General features: G+C 39.6%; 1 protein-coding gene across 9 annotated transcripts in view; it reads left to right on the forward strand.

The window, feature by feature from the left end:
• The window catches only part of ST7 (suppression of tumorigenicity 7), a 151,791-nt gene extending 128,194 nt beyond the window's left edge, over positions 1 to 23,597 (forward strand). For 6 of the 9 annotated variants that reach the window (XM_040596986.1, XM_040596987.1, XM_040596991.1 and 3 more), the window contains 4 exons: positions 8,987 to 9,137; positions 13,854 to 13,946; positions 17,006 to 17,145; positions 23,274 to 23,597. In XM_040596986.1, coding sequence (XP_040452920.1) covers positions 8,987 to 9,137; positions 13,854 to 13,946; positions 17,006 to 17,145; positions 23,274 to 23,369 — 480 coding nt within the window. In that variant the 3' untranslated portion in view covers positions 23,370 to 23,597. Of the gene's footprint in view, positions 1 to 204; positions 349 to 8,986; positions 9,138 to 13,853; positions 13,947 to 17,005; positions 17,146 to 23,273 lie in introns of those variants that run through there. The other 3 variants (XR_005828289.1, XR_005828290.1, XM_040596992.1) reach the window with 3 other exon arrangements.
• The last annotated feature ends 1,035 nt before the right edge of the window (positions 23,598 to 24,632 follow it).

Raw genomic sequence — 24,632 nt, forward strand, 5'->3', positions numbered from 1 at the left:
TTCATCAGGTACAGCTGAATACCAAGTCTGGTCAAGATAAACCCAAAACCCCTGCCATATGTACACATGGATTGCAGGAAGTTACTTCTCATGCGTTGCAGGAATTAAATATTTTCTCTTTGAGCTCTGTCTGTTATGCCAACCACTAAATAGCATGGTTTAGATACCTGAAAGTTAGGCTGTTTGTTTAATAAAATCATCTAGACTTCCTCTACAGGCAGTGGAAAGAAGGAACTATCTTAGACATCTCTAGACAGACTTTCCCTCCGAGGTGCCTGTTTCTACATTGACTATGAAAGGAGCAACAATTTTCCAGTAAAAGCCTGATTTTTAGACAACAAGATTTAGGTGAGATAAGTCCCTTTGTATTATTAGCTGATCTTCTGTTTTTGTGCCAAGCTATAAAATTAAAATATTAAATGAAGTTTGGTTCCAGGACTGCTTCTGTGGAACTCGGTTTACTTTCTTCCATCCCGGTGGTTCTTGCACCAACACAACCTTTGAATATTTCTCTTCTGCCTGGGTGCCTGTTTAACTCTCTGTTCCAGTTCTGTTGTGGGTGAACCTTCCTGAATGTTTTACTGAAGCCCAGTTAGAGTATTCTGTCCTTGCTATCTAAAAAATGAGATACTTTTCCAAGCAAAGATACCAGTTTAGCCTGTCATGAGCAATCCTTGAGAGCCTGTTCCATTTTCCTCACTTACCTCCATGCTTTTGATAATTCTTTCCATTAAAATCTTTTTTAACGGTTTGCATACTAATGTTTTCATATTAGCACGTATTGTTTCCATCCTCTTTAAATGAATGGTATTGCATTTACTTCTCTCATCACTGGATCACTTGATTCTGAGTGGGGATCTTTTTGCTTTGTGTCAGTCATGCTAGTCTGGCCATTTCTGGGACTGGTTCTTTCACTGTTCAGGGACAGAGATCATGGGCAGTGGCCTCCACTTCTGTACATGCTCCTCGTGTCCATCCTGCTGTTGTCTTCATGCTCTGCACTGCCATGAAACTGAGGCTAAGTCTTCATTTACTACCCTTTTGCTTGTACTACTTCTGTTTATACTTAAGAGTGTGCTCTTCATCGGTTTGACTGCCTTGGAAAAAATCTTCCTTACTCTAAGTTGTGGCCATTCCTCCATAACCTCTGTGCTTCCAGACCTCCAAGATCCTGCTTTTCTTGTAGATCAGTACTTTTATTCATCACTTTTGATCTCCTTCTGACTAGCCAGCTTCTGTTCAATGCAAGGCTGAATCTCCTTTCTGACCATTATCCCCATGTGTGAAATGCAGATTGTGTGTTAGTTTTGGTCCTTTTGATTTAAAGACATTCCAGTCCTCTTTCTCACTTAAGTTCCTGAGCTTTTCAGTCAGTTCACATTGTTAATTGATTCCCTCAGTTTTTCAAAGTCCGTCATTTTGAAATTGACAACTTTTGTGAAACATACAAATTATGAAGATAGCAAGGTAGTAACAGGAGCACACCCTAGGGTTTTTGTAGTTCATATTTTAACATTAAAACAGTGTAGCCTAATACAGATTAATGTGCAGCACTACTAATTTCACATTCTTTCTGCTGTTAGTTAAAGGATATTAAGGTGGCAAAAATATATTTTTGGCTATAATTTTATGCACAGTATGGGTATTACACCTCATTTCCATTCAGTTAACGATTGAAGTCATATCCAATTTGTTCCTAATGAAATGGAGAGAAGTTTTAGCAAGCAGCATCACAAGAAATCTAACAGTGCCACAAAAATAATACGAATAAGTCTTCAAAGTTTCTTTAGGATTTAAACACTAATAAGTCTCTTGTTCAGACTGAGGAAGAAATAAATTACAAAGGTCACGAGGATTTAAAGCATTTGCAAAGTTCCCAGCAGAAGCCTTGAAAGCAGGCAACTGCACTATTAAAGAGAAATAAATGGTTCGATATGTTTCTGGTTTATCTTAAAAAGAGATTTTACCATTTGCAGTGCAAATCATTAAAATTTAGAATTATCATGTAAAAAGATTATTACTGGATATGCATTTTCTAGACATTTAACTGGAAATAGCAAATTTTTGTTAATGAGATTCTGAGACAAAGGGAATGCAAGGAACACACTCTGCACACACTGAGAGATGCTGCTTGATCTGCATTTAGCAATAAAGGGAGACTGGGTCTCCCATTGTGACCTATTGCAGATTTGTGTAAAACTGCCATGGGATTCTTACAATGGTGCTGATTTTTCCCTTGGAGATTATGGCCAGATTGCAGTCTAGTGTTCCATAGTGATGTTGCAGAGGTCAGATATATTTCTTACGCTTCCTTTTAAATGTAATCCAAAGATATTGGAACTGCTTAAGAAGAAACAGTGTAAAAGTCCCAGATTCCCACTTTACAGAGGTGAGAAACCCTGCAAAAACACCTGCCTTCCATATAGAAACTCCTGCATATGCATGCTTCTGGGTTAATTCTCAGAAAGTCAGTCACGAAGATGTTGGCACCCACTTCCATTGGTTCTAGATGACTATGCATCACATTATTTTTGTGTCTGCACAAAAATGCCTTTTGCAGAGATCTAATATGGTTGACAGTCTTTCTTCAGGCAGCCTTCCAGCAAATAACCTTCTTTTGATGCAGGTCGCTTCTTCTGTTTTTGAGTACATTTCAATGACAGTTTAATTCCCAGAGGTCAATCCGTTAAGTCTTAGTCATAGGTGATAAATTCTCATTTTGGAATACACTGGTGTCAAGATGTGACATAAGAAGGTACTAAAATTTGGTTTAAGTGAAAAAAGGCAATACAGAGTTCAATACAGCCTGCCAGATCTCTCCAGCAAGCTGGGCAGCCGACCTGGCTGTGCTGTTTCTGGAAGCTGAGCTGTGCAGGGTAAGGCCAGCTCGGGTGTGTAAACACTAATCTTCTTGACTGTAGTAAAAATGCGACCGCTGTCATACTGATCAAGACTGCTGAAGACATCTTACCTGTAAAAAAATTTCTGTTCATGAAAGTGGCTTAATTTTTTTAAGCTATACTGTGTGACTGATAAAAGATATGTCTATCTACAGTTTGTCTTGTTTATGTTACAGAAGCAACTCAGCTACACCAAATTGCAGCTTTATATTTCGGCAGAGATTTCTGATAGAAAAAGCACTTCACCAGGCAAAGTGTTCTTAGGGTTCTTTTTAGTGGAAGAAAAACATAACCAGTAAAAGATTGAAATCAGCGGTACAGCAGGAAAGAGAACAAAGCAAGGAGCTATGAATTACACTATGAGAAGCATCACAACAAATTGTATCACTTGTTTGCGAAGATTTGTCTGCACTTTTTTTCAACATCTTTGTCTTAAATGAGATTCTGTGGACTAGTAACCTTTTGTTTTAGTGTAGCGCCATGCACTGTGGAGTTTTGGTCCCAAGGAAGTGTGCTGACACTGTTGGGGTATCACTGAAATTGCAGAGGGTTTTGTATGGAGAGTAATGCATCCCATGTCATGGAGAGTACATAATTTGTGGAGTGGCTGGGAAAAAAAGTATGTGCATACACACAAATACACACACAAGGCTTCATCAATATTATTTAGATGTGTTTTGAGCTTCCCCACTTACATGTAATGCAACTATCCCAAGCTAATGCTGATAAAGTACTACAGCTATTTCTGGGACATTCTTCAGTTGTGGAATACCCTTTCTGAACTGGTTTGCAAGGCTCTTTCCCTGCATTCAAACTCCTTCTGAAAAGTCCCCTCTCTTTTCTGTGATCTAAGAGACACAAGCTATTCAGGAAAGTCAAAGGGAAGAGAAAACAGACGGTGGTCCGTATACCTGATTGTTAAAAGTGAGTCAGAAGTGTGCTCTGCATACAGTTGTATGGGTTTGCTCTGTAAGCCAGGAGCTGAGTTGATTTAAAGAGTACTTGCTGAAGTGTTCTGCATTTGAATCAGACAAATATTTATATTACTTTAAAACATGCCAGTTTTGTTTGTAAACATATTAAAAAGATGTAACAAACAATTGACTTAAACACTTTTAAAGATTTATCTGTTCTCCATTTCATCCCTTCTCATTTCTTTCTTACTTAGTTTGTTGGGTTTTTTTTTATAAGAACTGTGTCTGTATGCTTGTGTGGTTTCTAGTAAGTTGTAGTTGCTAATAGAAACAAATAATGTAAACAAATTCAAATACCAGATGGGAAATTAATCTATTCCACACACCCAATGATATTAGAGAGAAACTATTCCAGACCTGTTTAGGAGAGTTTTCAACTGTTCAGTGAGACAGTGATTTGGTTTTGTATCTCCAGCAAAAGGGCCAAAGTTCTTAATTGCCATCAATTCAATGAGAACTTGGTAGGTGACCTACAAGTGGCTTCTCTGGGCATGTAGGAACCAGTATTTTGGAACTGTTTTAAGCTTGTGCTGTTCATCCCACTGGGAGGAGGAGAGTTCTTGTCCAAACAATGTTAAATTCTCATATTCTGGCCTGGAGGGATGCTGTCACAGGTGCAGGAGTTGACTGTTGCCTATTTGCAGCCTGAGCTGTAATTTCAGAGGTAAATTGCACAACTGAGGAAAAAGAAGGAAATCTGCCTGAGATAGGTCGATTTATTTTATAAAAGAGCAATGAAATAGGTCATTAATGTGGAATGTTAAAAGCTGTCCCAGCAGAGGAGAATTAGTAGCCAGAGTGCTGTCAATATTATGAAATAAATAATGTACATTCAATCAATTCATGTAAGAGAAATATAAACTCCACCATGTTGCACGTCATGTGTACAAGGTCCATTGTCATCCTCCAAATGCTCGTTAAAAGGCATATAACCATATGTGTACAGAATGACTATAGCTGAGCAATATCCATCACAATGTCATGTAACCAGCCCAGAAGCTCTGTGGAAGCACATGAAAAATACTTTTACCCTTGTTGTAACTCCTAAAATACAGGTTTTTGACAGGAAAAAGTTTAGGGTGAGAGAAGAGAGAGACCAGAAAAAGAAAAAAAGATAACCAAAAAAATCCAAACCCAAACAATGCAGTAAAGAAGGGCCGATTGAGCCATCTGTTGATGACAGAAATCATTGTGCAGCTTCAGTATTCGCTCATGACTTGGTTTAAGACTAGGACATCCTAGCTGAAATTTTCTAGACTATCTTTTCTGAGCTGATTCCCTTTTTTAAAGCAACATGATAACCTTAGATGGTGGTGACATGCTATTTCCTGTTCCAGTTAAACTTCTTCATTCATCATCAGAAAACGAATGCAGTTGGAGACGTGCTGGGCTTGCCATCTCCGTTTCCTTCAGGATGGCTAGCTCTTTGCTGAGTTTCTTATTTATCCTGTTATTCGACTCTTCCTCTGAACTAGAACCACGCTTGGGCTCAGAGCCCTGGTAGGGAGCCCTGTCGGGATGACAGAGGGTTCCCAAAAGGTAGCAGAGATTAATTACTTAAATTGTAAAGGTCATGGTTGAATCTGAGGTGTCAGTGTGTCAGGAGTTACGGTTAATAGGCAGTCTGTCAAAAGGTGTAGGTTCTTCTCTTGGGAAGCCAGGTGGAGTTCATGCTAGTGTGAATTTTAGCGTTGTGGTAGGTTCTTGTGTCCGTTAGTCCTATAACAACAAGGGCTGTGCTCTGGACTGGAAATGCTGAGGTATAAATAGTCAGATTCCCACACTGAAGTCTTTGGTGGCTGGAGAGAAGACTGTACCTGTCTAGTGTAGTATCTTTAATTAAGTGCAATAGCAGCCTCTTGGAAACTACAATCTGATGTGTTTGGCTGATTTTCCCAAGAGCTGGAGATACTTGTTGCGTGCAGCCGTCCATCAGGACTGTGATTCACACGTTACATGGGCAGCATGAGGACTGCAGGTTACTGAATGGTCTTTGAAGAAAGGGGTTTTTCATTTAGTTGAATTTCCCTGGAATTTGTCTGCTTTTCCAATCCAAAATATTTCAGGAGGACTGTGATGATTTCATGACAACCTGCTAGAAACCCTGTAGGTTGCTGGGACTCAGTCCTGCCTGTCAAATATCTGGGTGCCAGTACCTGCAGTTACCGTGGAAAGGGGCTGCCCTTGGCCATGCTGTCTCAAAGTAGACCCTGAGCCCTGTCAGCAAACCAGGGAATCTGAATACCCTCTGGGCTTTTGAAGTCTCCTTGAAAATACAGAAGTTCTTGAATGGATATGATATTCTAGGACATCAAGGCCATCGTGATTTTCATGGATAGTCATATCTCTCCTTTGATAATAATGAAGCCCTACCTACAGCTAGGTACCTTTCTGGTACTCCTATTCAGAGAAGTTAGATGGAGGCCTTCCAAGTGCACTCTCACAAAGCAAGCGTCCCATTTCTTTGATTAGCTCTCTTCTGTACTTGTAGAATTTGATCTTTAAATTTCTGAAAGTGCCTGATGAGAACTGCACAGTGTTCCAGATGAGGTCTCTCCGGGGCTGCGTACAATCAGCATTCCTGCTGGAAATGCCTCCAGAATAAATTCATTGACAGTTTGTATGCCTGGAAGGTATGGCTGACCTTTGTGCACAGAACAAAAACTGTTATGAGGCCCAAGTGAGACTTGAACCATCCATCAGCTTTGTGTTTGGATCTTCTTGATTATCACCAAACCAGATTTTGTACTTTTTGTTTGGGAAAGGAGCTGTGACAGAGTAATGAGGGAGGAGCGTTTCACATCGTTGATCTGAGGAACTTTTAAAATAAGTTTTTCATTCTGAAACTGAGAAAAATGCAGGCTGAAAAGCCAACACAAGTGAGTGAGGGCAAGAATGATTTGCAAGTGTCAAGATATATCCTTCCATCTGCTATTTCCACTTGATTTGTTTTTAATCACTGATAACAAGCAATACATAAGAATCAATATAACCTGTTTTCATCTCAACGCTCCTAGAAATAGGACATTCTTTCCTAGTTTTCCTTTTCCTATAAATAATGACAGGGCTTTGGGTTTGGGATTTTTTTTTTGTTCCTTTAATTGAAATATTCAAATATTGAGAACTTGTTTTCTCATTTACTTTTTAAAAAAGAACCTGAAATAAGACGTGTATTCTAAATTAATAAACCAGAAACCTGCAGCTTTTGCAGCTGTATTCCATTCTGCTGAACAGGTATAACGTATGTTTTTAAAAGGGTGGCACATTCATTAGGGCAGTGAATTAAGAATGTTTGCTGTACTTCTGTAAGCCTGGCAGCTCCATCCCTCTTGTCAGCTCTTTATTCTGTTCTCTCTGTCACTCTTAATCCCCCGTCCTGCCTACTAAATTGCAGCTTCTTCCATTAATCCACCTGCTCTGCAGCTCTCAGATTTTTCTGAAAGGCTTTAGAGAAAATCCAAGTATCACATTAACTACTCCCACTGCTAATTCAGTTTCTCCTCCTTTAATACTGTTACCTGCATCAGAAACACACATAATTTCTCTTTTCTCTTCGAAGTATTTTTTTTTCCAGGTTTGACAGTTCTCTGTTTTGATCACAGTCTCTTCAAATCCTTGACCTGTTTGCTAGCTCCTTCCAGGCTCCTTCAGGCAAAGGGGTGACTAGCTCTAGGATGCTTTCCATCACATCATGTGATTGGTGCTCATTTCCTTCTGGCCTTTCCTCTTCCTTTCCCCAAGGCTGATTTTCAATTCCCATTTATTTATTTTGCCCTCTTTCTCCTTTTTTCTTCACCAGCTCATCCCTTTCACAAAAGGCAGTGTTCAGGAGGAGCTGTGGAGGGTTAACATCACCCATGCCTCAGTTTCACCTCTGGTGTCAGGTTGTCTTCTTATGGGTGCCTGCACTCACCGGGTTGTTGTCAGTCTCTAGGTCCTGTAGTCATCCTTCTTCTAGACCGGTGTGTAGACACGGGGTAAAATGGAGGGGGTGCACACTCACTCTCTTTTTGCCAATGATTAAACCTTTTATCAAGCCTTTTGTGTTAACTGAAATAGTCTGGTGGGGAGAATGTTTGCTCTTGGGCATCCTGCAAGGGAGCAACAGCTTCCCTATACTATTGAAGAGCAGTCAGTGCATAGCTGGGAAACGTTACACTTCCTCAGAGGAGAACTGACAAACAGAAGTCGATTTGGCAGCCTGTGATTTCTGTCTATCATTCCTTCCCTTGTACAGCATGCCAGCAAGTGGTGTATCTTTCCCCTTCCGCTCTATCTTTCCTCTCTGCTAACTGGAATGTGGTTAACAGCAGTGATGTGATAAGGTCTGCTGAACTGGTAGCGGTCTAGTTCATGGTATGGGGGAGGAGAAAAATCACCTGCCTGGATAATGTCCAGGACCTCTGTGGCGTGAGCGCTCCATGTGTTTCATCTGCTTCTGCTATGGGGAATACAGTAATGGGGAAATTTGCTTGTGGATTTGGTCAGTGGTGCTTTTTGGTTTCATACTATTTTCAATATGACCGTTTCAAGTAGCAAGCTTAAACATCAAACACTTTTTTTTCTGGGAAGTAGGTATTTTTGACATTTTGTAACTGTTTTTACTTTGTATCTTGTTGGTAGCTACTTCAGTGGCTGCCAACCTTGTGTATTCCTAGACACAGCCACCAGCTGATGGCAATAAAGCAACCTGTGTGCAAACCGAGCACTGCGTGTTTCTTTATGGAAAGACTATGTGTGTCACACTGCTTAATGTCGTCTTCATTTTATTATAAACATTTTTAATTAAAAAGCTCTTGTAATTAGATTCTCTTTTCTGCTTTGAGCTCTTTTTTCCATCTTTGATAAGAGAGACATCTCATTTTGAAATTCTCTGTAGTCCCCTTACTACAGCTGAAGAGCAGAACATTAACCATCTGTCAGCATATCTTAGTCTTTGGGAATAATTCGGTAATTGTCTTGAAGTGCAGTTGGTGATGTTACACATTTGATGAAACACTTACAAGTACTTCAGGGGAATAGACCTTTCAGTGTGCATTGTAGAATTGCAGGCAGCTTTTTGTGGTTTTTTTATTACCTCTGAAATAATTGTGCTCTGCTTTTTTGTTACAGTATCTACTAGAAATGAAAAGCTTAATTCTGCCCCCTGAACATATTCTGAAGAGAGGGGACAGTGAAGCAATAGCATATGCTTTCTTTCACCTTCAACACTGGAAAAGAGTAGAGGGGGCATTGAATCTCTTACACTGTACATGGGAAGGCAGTAAGTAATTCTCGTTTCTTACAAAGGAGCTGATCAAATATTTTTATTGAATGTCAAGAGAAAATAATAGCTTTTTGTGAAGTATAGTATGTGGGAATTTTGGAGGTCAGTTATATCCTCACCAGCACTGAAATATTTGAATTTCAAACTGAAAACACAAACTTCATTTAACGAGAAAAAGGGTTTTGAAGTCTTGGATTGTGTTCTGTGTGTAATACTGAACAAAATTTCCCATCTTAGCTGAGACATGCTTTCTTACTCGGGAGTAAGGGGATAATAATTTACCTTCCTCATTCCAGAGTTGTTTGTCATCATTTGAATGAATGGTTTCAAACTGAAAGAGGATAGATTTAGATTGGACATAAGGAAGAAATCTTTTACAGTAAAGGTGGTGAGACACTGGAACAGGCTGCCCAGAGAAGCTGTGGATGTCCTGTCACTGGAAGCATTCAAGGTCAGGTTGGACAGGGGGGTTGGACTTCATGATCTTTAAAGGTCTTTTCCAACCCAAACCATTCTATGATTCTATGAATGCTTTGATATTGGGGAAATTACAAAAGTGCCTTATAGGTGGATAAATATTAATGTGTGGTATAAAACAAAACAGTATTATATGACTTCATTTTTAATTGACAAACTGGAGTGAGTCCAGTGGAGGATTACTAGGATGCATAGGAGACTGGAACATGTGATGTAGGAAAAGATGCTGAGGGAGCTGGTTTTGTTCAACTTGGAAAAGACATCTGGTAGGTGAAGAGGGGATCCAGTTGCTGTCTTCTGCCACCCAACAGAGAGATGATGCGGAAAACGGAGTCAGAGTCTTCACAGAAAACCACAGTGGAAAGATAAGAGGCGATACACACAGAATTGAAATAAGAGAATTTTCATCTAGACATCAGAAAAATATTTTCAGAATGAGAGTGGTAATGCATCGGAACAGGTTGCTGATAGGTTGTAGGATCTCCATCCCCAGAGGTACTCAGAGCTCAGGTACACATGGCTCTGGGCAACCAAACCTCACTTCTAAGATGGCCCTGCTTTGAGTAGGAGGTAGGAGTAGATGACCTCCAGAGGTCAATTACTAACCCTCCAACCTGTCGTATCCTGTTTTTGAGATGTGCTTTTTTCAGGTTTCAGAGAATTAAAAAGTACTGTTCTTAATCAGCCTTTGTGGGCTTTTTTTAATGCAGATTTTACTTTATGTAATCTAATTCTCCTTTTCTGCTGCGCTTTATTCTGTTCTCTTTCAGCCTCTCCAGATGTTATTATACCACCATTTCTCCATTTGCTATTCTCATTTAGCTTTGTTAGAAAAGATAGTTTGTCACCATGCTAATTTCTACAGAAATACACTTAATACCTTCATTGTAAAAGTGACTTACTGTCACCGTCACTGTATGAAATGGCCTGAACTTGCCTAATTTGCAATGTAGGCTTCCTGAAGAAGCAATAGCTTTATTTCTAAGTGTACAGAACACCTTGCTCAGTACTCCATACCACTGCCATCTGTGGTTTGCTCTGCTACGTTGTTCTCTGTCATACCTGTTTGCTCTTTCTTGCTGTCATTTCTCCCAGTCTGTTATTTTCTCTGTCATAGCTTCCTTCCAAACGCCTTATTTTCAGTGGTTGGCTTTTAGAGAGTGTTTCTTCTCCTCCCAATGCTTGCAGAAGTCCTTTAGCCCAAGGCTTGTTATCCCATCATTATGGAGCAATATTTTGCAGGGAATCCTGCGTAGATTCTTTTGCTTTTTCAGGCTGGGGAGTCCCTAAAGAGCTATTTACAAGGACCGGTGTTTGGCACAGGAGGCTGGCTGCCCTGCAGCCCTCCTGCCACTTAGGAAATCTAGTCATCTGTGAATGAAGGCAGTGTAGGGCCTTTCCATCTATCTATATTGACGGATTCCTCATTACTTCCAGCAATCTGAATATGTACTTTATTAGCTAATAGTTGTAGAGTGGCCTGTAAGGTGTAAGTTAGTATTGTTGCATAACCTTTAAAGAGAAATTCACAGTTCATTTTGCACAGTGATTTCAGAGAGAGATGAACAGTGTACCAGTCCTCAAGAATTTTGTTCACATTTTGCTCACACATGAGGACTCCCCTGGATTTTAATGGTTTCAGTGTATCTGGTCCAATCAATAATCATAACTTTTGGTCCATATCTTAGTCTGTAATACTCTTTACAGATAAGAGTGAACTATTTATGCCATTCTTATGTCCTTTACTTGCAAGAGGTTTCCTTGGCATCTCTTTGTTATTGTTAAATTAAAACCAGTGGAAATGTGACAGAGAAATTAAATTGAATTAAATACTAGTTCTAACCAACAGCCTACACAGAGTACATGGTCAGTTGTCCTCGCCTTCTTTCTAGGTATTCACGTACTTGTCATGTCTTTGAAGCGTACTATTCTGTCGGTGTGCTTAAATAACCACAAGTCTCACTTTAGTAGCTCCTGTGTAGGAATGTAATGCTCACATATAGACACTATTCAGTTCTGACCCTGTGGGAATGAGGCAGAATTAAGTACATTTAGTCAGTCACTTGGGGGTTACATTTTGAATGCTTCTGAGGAGAATAAGGTCACTCCTAATTAAGACAGCCTCTAACGAAATTTATGCAGGAATGTCTTTGTTAAACTCTGAAATTCTCGCAGAGTATTTTTCCCAAATTGCATTCAACAGTTGAAAAAAGTGAGGTTATAAAAACAACGATCATCAGCAAACCAGAATATTGGTTGTTTCCTTCTCTGTCTTCATTTGATCAAAGTACAGTTTTATTCATAGTACAACTGAAAAGGCCTGTGATGCCACATGAAAGATTGCTCTGGATTTGGTCCAGGTGTCACCACATCTCAAGAGTTTGAGGTGCTTGTTCATCACTGTCTGTTTCTAAACTTGTGTCATGTTTCCTGCTGTTTGCATGTGAAGAAAATCCTAGGGGTTCTCAAATGTTATGGTAGCTCTTACCATGAGCACACAGATGAATAACCAACTGCCTCTGTGCTACCTGAATTGATTTACGTAACACAGGATTAGATAATACTGATAAACACAGACTGATACAGATCAACCAGAGCACTTTCTTCCATGGCTAATAACATTGCTAAAAAAACTGTTTTGCTGTAAATATTCCATATTTGGTCTCATGTCAAAGATGACTGTTTAAATTCAAGAAAATTTATTCAGACATTTTTTTGTAAAAGCAACCTCTTTACCGGCCCTTTTTATTTTGATTAGAATCTTAGTACTGCTGTGCTTTAGGATAGAGCAGAAGAGGCTTGATTGTTTAAATATTAAGCCAGATCAGAAGGAATAACTTCTGTTAGCGATTTTGAAGTAATGAGCATTGAACATCCTTCCATGTATGTTTTTGTATAGACACTCAAGTTTGTTGCCTGTGAAGATCATACAAGGCTTGGATTATTGTATTTATACTTAGCTTTTTGGGGGGCTGTGGAAGGGTGGTGTGTTTAATACTGGAAAAGCATTACAGCCCAGGTTGGTGTACAATCTTTGAGGATTTCTGCCTTCTTTACTATTGCTTTAAACATAGAAATCAAGAATAAATACACTCACATAATTACACAAAAAAATACAGATAACGTTATTGTAAATGCAGTGTGCACAACTGAATATACTGGGTATTGGGTATTTTAAACCAATTTCTCAGTTGCCTTGTGAGCAAGAGATAATGGAGTGTTACCATGTGGCAGCTAGCTGTACCTAACATCTAAAATATACAGTGCTTCTAGGTTTTCTGTGGAGGAAAATATTGCTTCAGTGAGTGATGTTCTTAGGAGTAGTGAGGATAACACGTGGATGACATTTTAACAGTGAAAATAATATATAGGATAATGGAAAAGATGCCTTGATTGCAAAGCTGTAATTCAGTCAACTATTCTGATGTTTCCATAAACCCACTTAGAAGGCCTATGACATCATCACCATCCAGACTTAGTAATCTGTTTCTCTTCCTCACTGTTATTATTTTCAATTTCAGAAATGCATAAGATTAAATATTATTTAATCCATGACCTGAAGATTTATATTGGAAACCTGACTTGATCTGCTGCATTTAAAAAGAATGCATGTGAGGAACCTGGTTTTAATAATTCAGTATTAATCTTTGATTGACAAATATAAAATGAAAACATGACTGCGTTGGAAGACTGGTTCTCTGGGCTTGAGTCGTCAGTGTGTCTTGGTTTGCTGGAGTGTGGTGGGAAAAAAGTACTGTACTTTTTTCCTTGCAAAAGTTCTATTATGCTTGATGCACAGAGATTGCAAGTAGTGGCCTGAATTCGCAAGCTTGACTGGTCATTTTTGTAGGCTATACCTGTTACATTAGATACACTTCTTCCCCCTGAAATTTAAAAATTCTGCAGCCTAAAAAGCTTGAGACAAAATGTGTAGATTTGGCTATGTAATTTTAAATGCAATGAGTTCTGATCCTGCAAACATTTACATATGTACTTGTAATGTGATCTCACTTGATGCTCGTGAACCTTCTCCCAAGGATAAACATAAGTGTTTGCAGGATTAAAAGCGAAGTTTAGATTTATATTTTGGCATTGCATTAAGCAATTTATATGCTGTTTGCAACCAAATACAAATGTTATGTTTTGTCTATGTTTGTTTTTCAAAATTTTAAATGTAGTGAAGTATGTGCAGTGATTACCACACTCACAGTAACTTGTGCATGTTGTTGTTTTCAGCTTTCAGAATGATCCCCTATCCACTGGAAAAAGGACATCTTTTCTACCCTTACCCTATTTGTACAGAAACTGCAGATAGAGAACTACTACCATGTATGTTCAACTTTTCACTTCTTACCGTTGACATCAAAGAATTGTTTACCTGAATCTTGCAGCAGTGATCTCCATTGATGCCTTTCAAATTGAATATGCTGGATTAGAATAATCAGGTTGACAGTGAGTCTCTGGAGCTCCCCTGATGGTTTAAGAAGCAGCTGCTAGCCATAGTTCATGACGATTAGCTATCTTTATTGTTGTTGACGGCGTAGGGACAGGGAGAGAGATTACTGAAGAGATATAAATCAGTTAGATCTTGCTATTCTCTCTTGCCAAGTCACTGGAAAATACATCTGAACTTTCATCTAGGGTAATATCCCATCAAACCAAAAGCACCGTGGCACAGCCTTGTTAGTCTTTCGTAGACATGCTCGCTACTTAAATTCCAAGGCAAGATCAAACCTGCTTGAGGACAGCTGGATCATTGACATAGCTGTTATTTTGACAGGTTATGCTGATGGTTTCTGCAAAGCAGTCTTAAACAGCAAGAAAGGGTTTTCTTCGTGTAATGATCTATGTGCTATTACAAAGAGATTGATGTGAAATTACCTCAGTCGTTTATTGTATGTGTTTATGGCATGGGTTAGAAAAGCGCCAACAGTATTCCCAGTGCTTTGCAAGCTACAAGTATTAAGACAGATCCAGCCCTTCAGAAGCGCTACAGTCCAAACTAACGAGCCTGATTGCAGCGCATGCAGTGAAGCACAGGAATGCAGAGGAAGACCCGAAGCGGCCCGTCTTGCAAACAGTTGCACTTCATTCACACGTATTTTCTCACAGTGGGACTTTGTGTGAGCACAACCGGAATGCACACAACTGCAGAGGGGTTTGTGGAGTGACTCAGGGCAGAGGGGGAAACACAAGTTAATTGAAGGAGGAAGACTCTTCTCTCACCCTCTCTGTCCTGAAGAAAGAATAAAGAGAAATCTGTTCTGCAAAACGAGAAATGCCTGCTTCTGCTGTGAAGGCTTGTTTTGAGGGCGTTTGCACTCTTTGCAGTCTTTCTTTCAGAACCTCTCTGGTTTGGGCTGAAAAATGTGTTGCCACTTTTTATGACCCTATGTGAGTAAACATTAGGTGAGAATAATACAGCAAATCCACTCATTGCGAGTCTCTCCTTCACGGTACATTCTCGCTGGTACTGCACAGAAATCCTTGGCAACTGACAATATCTCCCCACCCCATTATAATCACCCTAATTATAACAACACCTCTTAGACTGCTTTGCTCGCTTTACTCAGAGGGATGCTGAGCTGGGGAGGGTGGAGTGTCAGGAGATTTAGGAATGACAAAGTCATGCAGAATAGCTCAGCATTCTCTTTTTAGATGCAAAACTAATGGCTCTTGTCAAATGTTAGAAGCGAGGGACTCTTAACAGCATATGCAGACAAGTCATGCTCTGCTCTAGCGGTTATGGGAAATGCCTTTCACTGCAAAATCTCTTGGGTTTGAGTAGGGAAGGGTTTAACATACCGTGACAGACACAGGTGGGTTAAAGGGGGTTTGCATACCTGTCCACACCCTTTAATTGTGTGTGATTTAAAGTAGAGCCAGCAGGAATTGTATCAGAACACTAAGTTTTTATAGGCTATCTGAATTAAAAATATCAATCGCAAAACTTTTGCCGTGACTGGATCACAGACCAGAACAACAAGTTTGAGCCTATGTCAAAAGCAAGTGCAAAAAACTGAGTACAAGATATCTTAGACTTATAAAGTCCATAATCTGGTATTTCCTGATCTCTAAATTTAATTTAAATCAAAGAGAAGTTGCAAATTCTCTGTGTTTTTCTTTTTAAACTGATTGAATTAGGAGACCCCCAAATCATATGTATTTTTAGTTTCATTATGAATTCCTGCTGTTGGTTTTGGAAACTGCTCCACTCTGGATGAATGCAGTCAAGAATATTGTCTTGCCACATTGCTGGATTACCCTTGCTTATGTTATCTGCAAGTACAGTGAGATCAGAGCTGGTCACTGAAGCAAAGAAAGTAGGAAAAATGGAAGAGTGATGTTTTGTGTGTATGGAGTAATGTTTTGTGTGTATGAATTAATCATAGGATTTGAGTCTATGGGAAGCCTTGAGGGGTTGGTCCTGTTTAAGAAAAAATGTTTCGAAATTTGCAATTGTCGTGACTGTAGCTCCAAACTATGGGCTGAATGAGTGAAGCAGACAGGTGAGAGTCCACGAGACCTTTTGCCAACCCAGCCAAATTTGCACCTTGAGTCTGAGCCAGCATATAAGTTTAAGGGATATATCCTTCCAGTAAAATACTCATTATCCTCTTCTGACCCTTTTAGTCTTCTAAGTGCTGCTTTCTCCAAAGCCCAGTGAGCAATTTTTCATACCAGAGTTGAGGAAATTCTGTATTCCTTTTAGTGTATACTAACAAACACCTTTAAAATTCATTATTAATTTAAATTCCAGGTTTTTAACACTTTACAAAAGTTGTATTGTTGTAAGTATACAGAGAATTCTGAAACTCTGAGTTTAAAGTACATGTTTAGATGTCCTACTTTGAGGATAACTTTTCTTGATTCTGCAGATGAAACCCTCAGAATTTACTGTTACAGAGGCTGTAGTTTTACAGCCTGCTTAAACCAATCAACAGCCATGCTTCTGCACGCTTGATCTCCCTGCTGCTCCTAGGTGCATGTTTCTGCACTCTGTGTATTAGCATTAGCAATCATACAGCCATGTGGCTAGTCAGTGACCTGCAGGAAAAAAACTGGATTATTTTATTTGCAGGTTAGTTTTCTGGGGTTAGCTGTTGCACAGCTGCGTTATAGTTAGTGCTGATGCAAGGAAGGCAAAAGTAACATGTGCATAGGACTAGAGTAAGCCAGAAATACGATCTTTATTTGGCAGTGAGATGGCTGACACAGTAATGTTGGCCTTTGATGTTTCAGACCTTCTATGTATTTCTTCCTTCAAAAGCATCTTTGGGTGTCTCTGTTTAAACCACGTAAGAATGTTGCTTTGGTTTTGGTTGTTTTGTTTTGTTGGGATTTTTTTAATGTATAATGCTTTTTTTTCTTCATCTTTTTTTCTACAGCATTTCATGAAGTTTCAGTTTACCCTAAGAAGGAGCTTCCCTTCTTCATCCTCTTCACTGCTGGACTTTGTTCTTTCACAGCCATGCTAGCCCTCCTGACACATCAGTTCCCAGAGCTTATGGGGGTCTTCGCAAAAGCTGTGAGTATTCTGTGCGGCTGCTCTCTTCTGGTAAATAGACACAGAAGCAGGAAGAGCTGAGCTAAATACTGCCAAGTATTAAACATCTACCTATTCAGTAGTATAAATAAAACATCAAGATACGTCTGAGCAGGCGGACATTTGAAGAAACGTTAAGGGAGTTAATCAGTAAAACACACTACTGTCTGTCTTCTCTGATTTATATGGCTCTTGTTTTAGGGTAGATCTCTTGAGATTTTGCCAAAAAAGGCTTGGTGGGAGAAGAAAATATCTGCGTTTTCATATATAATCCAGTAAAATAAACTAATAATGGCTTGCAGAACCCGTCTGTTTTGTGTAGAGCCGTAACAACTGTGCTGTGCTTTCCAGTGCAGTAGAGACTCTTAGTATGAGCAGAAATAGAGTGTACTTTCTGTTTCTTTCCCCAAACTGCCATGAAGGAAGCAATATCAGTATTTCCCTCATAACTTTCCTTAACTACATTCAGGGAAGTCTCTACTAATTCTGCTATTTTAATCCATCAAGGATTAATAAATGCTGGAGGATGGAGGGGAAGGACCATGAATTATGCTAAGACATGCTTTTTTCTTTGCAAAACCAAGAACACCACTACTGCAGTGTACTAGGATATGAAAAATTCACTTACAGAAAAGTTCTAGAATAATAAAAATACCTGTCTCCTTTTCCAAGAAATACTGAAAATCTTCTGTTGTAATATATTTTCTCAAATATATCTATCTCTTTTAGGTCTTGTGTTTCCAAAATAGCCTCCTGGCCTTGTTTTTAATGTCTTTAGTGCTTTTGATTTGAGGGGCATAGGGAGTGGGGTAGAGGAGGCAAGGCTGAAAGGCTTTGGCAAATTCCAGGTTGTAAGTACTTTCGCTCACTCCTTTGCAAATGGCAAGAGACTCCCTTTGCAGGTGAACCAGATCTTCTACTACCCAGGCTTGTGAGGGACAGAGGTCTGGTACAGCAACAGTTCTTGTATCAAGAATACCCTTTCATCAGCTCTAGAAAACAGAAAGTAAGATTATTGGTAGCAAAAGGTAACACTTCTACCAGCAATAAGTGCTGAAACCTACCCGAAATATTATTACTTTCTCTTGTTTCTTGAGCATATATGTAGGTGTTTGGTGGACAGTAAGTGTGTAACTTGGGCATATTATCTTAAACTTCCTTGTAAAACTTTTTCTGTGGCTTCTTCCTTAAGTCATTGAAATGCATGACCCTTGTTTGGGGGCTCTTTCAGTATAATCTGTAGTTTTGTGATACTGTCCCAGTTAATGACCCCAAATCTGTCCCTGTTAGCCTTGTTCCTGTGTTTGTCAGCCTTGTATCCTGAACAAAGAATACATCTGAAGCTGGCAGAATGATAAGATTTTGTACTTAATGCTCCTGCTACAGGCAGTGAGCTACTGGAATTGGAGAAAATTATAGCATGTTTTAATGCACTTAACTCACCTGGCTTGGGTTGCTGAGTGCAATCAGAGATATCAGAAGTTACATTGGTGTGTCAGTAATTGTTTCTCCATGGTCTGGAGCTTGCAGGTTCCAAAGCAATTTCGGGAGTAGAGCCAGACTAGAAGGCTCTAATTCCCTGATGTGTAAGCGCAGCTGCCATTGGTGTTAATGGAATAGATACCCCAAGACTCTGTATGTGGTTATTAAGTTCTGCATGTCCAAGCAGATAAAGCTCCTAGTTAGTAAAATGAGCACAGACAAATAGAATTGGAATGTGGGCTGCATTACGTGCATAAAGTTGGCAAGATGACTTAAGATCTCTGAACCTGTATGGATTCATTTAGTATGTAAGGTAACATGTATTATGACATAGGTTTAGCTATATCTTAATCTTGATAAACCACTACGTGCAGAGGAAGAGATTTATTGTACATAGAAAGGGCAGAATTTAAGCTTGTGACATTCACTTAGTAGCTTGTAGAAAGCCTTTGATTCATAAGTTTCATTTTGTTGTCTCCTCCGGGAAAAGTAGCCCAGGTGAGATTGAAGAAAATCATGACAAACATCTCTGTGAAATGCAGCTGTGTCAGAACAGAACAGAAGAGGTTGGCCAGCCCTGGCTCTTCCTTTTCAGTTTTAGGGAAGACCACTTCGTAACTAACTAATTTCATAAATAGCTAAAAGATGAATTTGCCGACTGTTGCTGTGGTTATGTGCATTGAATGACCTGTCCCTGTATGGCTGGTAGTCGTTATGATATGGTATATTACATTGTGAAACTGTGCACATACGCTTTAATTTTAATAGGTCAAAATTATTCCCTCTCTTATGCTTGCCAATCCCCAAACCATTGTATAGGTGCAATATCGCCATCATGGCCCAGGCTTATGTCACTGGCGAGTTGATATTTACCATATTTCACAAAAACTGAATAGGTTAGCGTGATTGGGTGTTGGGAACTGGCTTTGACCTGTCCTGTAGGCATCTTCTTGCACATTTGTCATGAGTCTTTCAAGATACTGGGTTCTTCAAGGCAGAAAAAGACCTTGAGTGCTGAGGACCTCCCCCACATGTGAGACTGCCAAAGGTGGCCTGTGCCACTGTGACAGTCCCTTAGGACAGCCTGCATTCCCCCACTGGATGCAGAAGTCAAAGGTGTGTTAAAGCTACTTCCCTCTTCTGGGAGATCACATGTAGGATGGAATTCACCAAACTCCATCAGGGCACCCATGTTTTAAAGCCAGAACCTGCTCTGAATGCTGCCTGGCAGTTCAGTAGCAAGTTGAGATACTCCCCACTGCATCCAGCCAATTTTGTAATGTTGTACCTGGAAGTAAGCTTCTCTCTTTCCATAATGAAATTGAAATAATCCAGTTCTTCTTTGATTGTTTTGTCAGGCTGAATATAAGTAACTTTAAATTTACACTAGATCTTAGCATTTTCACTCGGTTAGGGAGAAGCATGTTGATAGCTTGTGGTTTCAATTTTTGCTAGGTTTTCTAACAAAAGGCTTTTGAAAGTCACTTAAGATATGAATACAAGCAGAAAAAAATTCTGAATGTGTGGCTTGGATAAAATTGTCAGTACAGTCTTGGTAGTATTGAATTTCTTCTATTGTCATGCAGAAGTATAACAATATCTGGGAAGTCATGAAAAATATGTAAGTGCTGGTCCTTTCATAACATAGTAACGATAAGAATGTATCTTAAATAAAATGAGAGTTGCGTTGACAAGGGGGACGTTAAATAATTTGTGTCAATAGTCATGCCTGAAAATGTGGGGCCTAGTTAATTTTTCTGTCATTTGATTCCTTTGTTTGCCTGAGATCACTGACATCATCTGTTTCAGTATTTCCTATATGATAGATGAGACCTCAGTTCAGCAAGCAGGTTTGCTTAGGGAGATATTTCATCCGCTTGGACCTTGACAGATGCTGAGGCAGGGAACATGTAGATCTGATCACAGGGGCTGAGCAATAAATAGTCATTTCCTCTGTGCAAACACCAACCACACAGCATAAAAGCTTGAGAAGATACTTTTGTGTATCTGTTTTAATCAAATGGGGCTAATCAGAAGGTGCTCCCTTCTACAGAAAGCTGCTTTCTGCCAGGGTTGAGATAGCCAAGTTGATAGTTTTCTTTTAAAACACAAAATAATAATAACAAACTTTTTAGAGGTCTCCTATCACCAGTTCTGCCACCCTGAGTTGTTGCTTTACTGCTGGTGCTGGTTTTTTCATTTCCATGTGAAAAGAAACAGTCTATGTCAAAAGGAAAGGAAAAAAAAAAAAAAAAAAAAGAACAGAAAATTGACTAGCAACAAAATTCCTATGAATTGCAGTAAAACTTGCTGTCAGGCAAATTTTCTTGTTTCATTGATTTAACAAGTATGTAATTTGCACTGCTTACAAAACTGAGTTTTATCCAAGTAGATGTGATGATGCAAGCTTACTACACAGATCAAGCGCTACTCAAAAGCAGAAAATATCCTCTGGTGAGACTTTTGTGTTTGGCAAAGTAAAAAGGGTATATTTATTTAAACAAGTCACAGCTTAACCAGAGGGAATGGTTCTACTTGGGCTAAGCTGCTTGCAACAGAAATTGCAACCTCTAAGATTAGGTTAATCGGTGTTACATTAATCCAGCTGTGTTTCACGTTAGACATCTTTACCTTTAGCACTACAACTGAAATACTCTGTTCAGTCAGAAGTTTTTCCTTCGACCTGTGCTTATGAGAAAATCTCATTACCAGCGATGTTGTTACCTGGTTTTTCCACGATGCAAAACTTGTCCGTGATGTAGTGTCTCTATTGTATGTAAACACGTGCAAGAGGGGAAAAAATAGTTTGATGCTTACTATTGTCTTTAAAATGCATAAGCATCGTAAACATCATACATCTTTACAGTTAAACTCTCCACAGAGCCCGTTTTCTTAAACGGTGAAACTGTTCGCAGGTACTTTCTTGCTTGATACCATATAATCTCTAGCTGTTGGATATGGACATTTTGAAATGTTTTAAATACATCTGCCATATGTAGCTGTGTTTCAGCAGCACAGAGACCTGTAACAATTTTTGAACTTGCGTTTTTCATACTTGAGATGATTAGGAGCCTAAGGACATACCTGTATTAGGTAATAAAGCATTGTTTGTTCTGTGGCTCCAAAGGCAAGTGACACATCACAGTTCATGTCTGTACCTCCGACCTCTTCTCCCTTCAGAGGCAGGGTGGCCCTGTCCTTGCTGGCTGCTGGGAACTTGCCCTGCCCTGCCCTGTCCCCAGACTCTGCCTGGGCTTTGTTGAGGAGAAACTGACTGGCATGGGCCAGCATTGTGTCAGGAGCTGTGCTGGGTCGGGGCAGCACCCCGCACTGGGCCACACTTCTCCTTGCTTTACAGGAGAAGACAAAGCCCAGCTGTGCGGCCTCCCTCTGCCCCTGGGACTAAGGGGGAAGAGACAATTTCAAAGGGCAGTTCTGGTCCTGGAGTGGGTGGAATGACTTTCCGGAAGCACTTAGTTTTCTTCGCTGACTACAAGGGGACCAGACCCCCGTGTCTGCATCCTTTTAAGTGCCTGAAGATATATGGGACAAATTCAAAACATGAAAAGGGATGTAAGTGTTTATATAAGAAGTCTGGTGCTCTCTTTTGTCAGGAGAGAGAGTTCTTTTGTGAAAAAAGAGAACACATCCAGCACTAGATTTGCTTTAATACTGACCTACCTTCATATACACATCAGTGCAGTAAGTGGAGTTTATAGGTTTTGTGCTGACTGCAGAGCAGTCGCTGAAACAGAAACCTTTTGCAACTCTTTGCCAATCAGTTTCAAACAGAACGGTTTATTTTTTGCGAAGTCGCGCCAGCCTAAATGGTTAGAAGCCACAGGGTTCACAGTCTCGAGGTGGCTGACCTTGCATAGTATGGTACACATGTATACACATGTATAGGGCCCCGACATAGCTGTATGTAAAGTATACAGTTGAATTGAAATTTAATGTAAAGCACAGTTAGTATGTATTTCCTAAAATTTTGGGAGGGCTTTGAGTACCTGAGTTCTGAGATGTGTAGCTGGCAGTATTTTTTTCCTGTGATAAAATGGTTTCTATTTACTTGATTTCTGTCATGTATGCCTGTCCTAGCACTGATATATTGAAACCTTTCAACATTGCTGACTGTGTTCTTTAACAGAGGATGGTAAGATAAATTCCAATTACCGATGCCTCAGTGTATATAGCAGTTCTGTAGATAACCCAGAACCATTTTAAACCTGAATCTAAAGACACGCTTTTTTTCTCCGAGAGGTGGTCTGTCAGATTCTGCCATTATGAAAAAAGCCTTTCTTTCCTTTCAGTAGGTTTTGGTTAGAGCTTTTAGCGGCTTCAGTACGAGCCTGAGTCTAGGATGCAAGATACGTGAAAACCTTTGTAGTTCATCATTTTGATCTTCATAGAAGTGGAGCTCTTGCTTTCTTTACTGCAAAATCCAGAAACTTTTACATATGCAAGGCTCAGAATTTGACAGCAAGTCTTTATACATGAATTATGTAATTTCTGTCATGCTGGAGGATTTTACAGAGGAATGCAGCAAGTTTCTTGTTTTACTGGACAGCTTTCTCATGAGGTCTTGTCTCCTGGATTTTGATCTGAATGTGTATCTGTTTTCTTTGCAGTTTCTCAGCACCCTCTTTGCCCCTTTAAATTTTGTGATGGAAAAAGTAGAAAGTATCCTGCCCTCCAGTCTGTGGCACCAGCTGACGAGGATCTGAGGGAGCGCGCCTGCTGACTGACTGCCATGACATCTTCTGTGCCAACTTTTTGTTGACCACAAGAAAGCATGATAAAAAAGGGAAGCAGTTCTAAGACTTTAAAACTCTTCATGGATTGTCTGTTCTCATACAAAAACTGTTTTGTTGTACAAAATACATTGATGTTAGGTTCTATTATATTTTGCCTTCAGAAAAGAAAAACTTAAAAATAAACTTTTGTGTATTGCAGCACGGCTCTCTTTTGGCCTCTTCTTCAAAGCTCCAATTGTACTTTGTGGTCTTAAACATGTGTGGTGTATATCTCCTTCACCACAGCTAGGGCTTGGCTTTCCGTTCAGTTAGTGAAAAAACACTAATAACTTTACAATTAAGCAATTGTATCACTGCCTTTTCTTATGGAGTTCAGTTCGGGTGAAGCCCTCAGCACTACAGACAGTCTAGCCAAGGCTTCTAGACAGTTAAAGCTCTTGCTTAAAGCAGCTTTAGGCTCTCCAGGCAGTTTGGATGGCACTTTGGGCTTCTGATTCCTGTCACTGCACAGAGATCAATTTTATCCTCATTTGAATTTTCAGGAAACTCCACGTACTTGACAGATTTTCTTCACACCACTATTTTCTCAAGTACCTCCAGAAACCCAGTGCTTTGTTCTTTGGCTACAGAACAAAGCATATGTAATGGCAGAGAACTGAATACAAATTTATCTGTAGCAAGTGATCATTGCATTCATGCTTTTATGTATTTCTTGCTGAGTTTTTATTGCATTGCAAGTACTTTTCAAGTATGAAAAAGAAGGTACTTTTTCCTGTACAAATTAAACTGTTGCTTGAGACCAGAAGCTCATTAGCAAAATTGGTGTTAGTCCATGCACAATTAGTAGAGAGGTTGGTGTTCCATCATTAGTGCTTACCTCAGGAAATCCTATCCTTGCGCTGTGTATTCATTTGTAACTTAGCCACTGTGGATGGTAACTTCCCACAGATGCCTCTGCTGATGCATGAGACCAGCTCTAAGATCAATAATTTGATCTGGAAGTTGAAGCAAGTAGTCCTGTCTGTCAAGAATTGGAAGTGCATCCTTACAGGTGCCTCAAAAATATATTTTTTTTCAACTCCTTTCCCAGATAAGGAAGCATGAACCTGATGCAACAGATCAAAAATGCCACTTTGCCAGTTCAACTTTATTATTCTAAAAATGCTGAGCAGCTCGAGGGACTGTGATCACCAGCAGATAAGTTTGTTTATCAATGAGGATATGAGTAAGAAA

The sequence above is a fragment of the Falco naumanni genome, chromosome 5 (genome assembly GCF_017639655.2).
Source record: "Falco naumanni isolate bFalNau1 chromosome 5, bFalNau1.pat, whole genome shotgun sequence".
In the NCBI taxonomy this organism is placed as follows: domain Eukaryota; kingdom Metazoa; phylum Chordata; class Aves; order Falconiformes; family Falconidae; genus Falco; species Falco naumanni.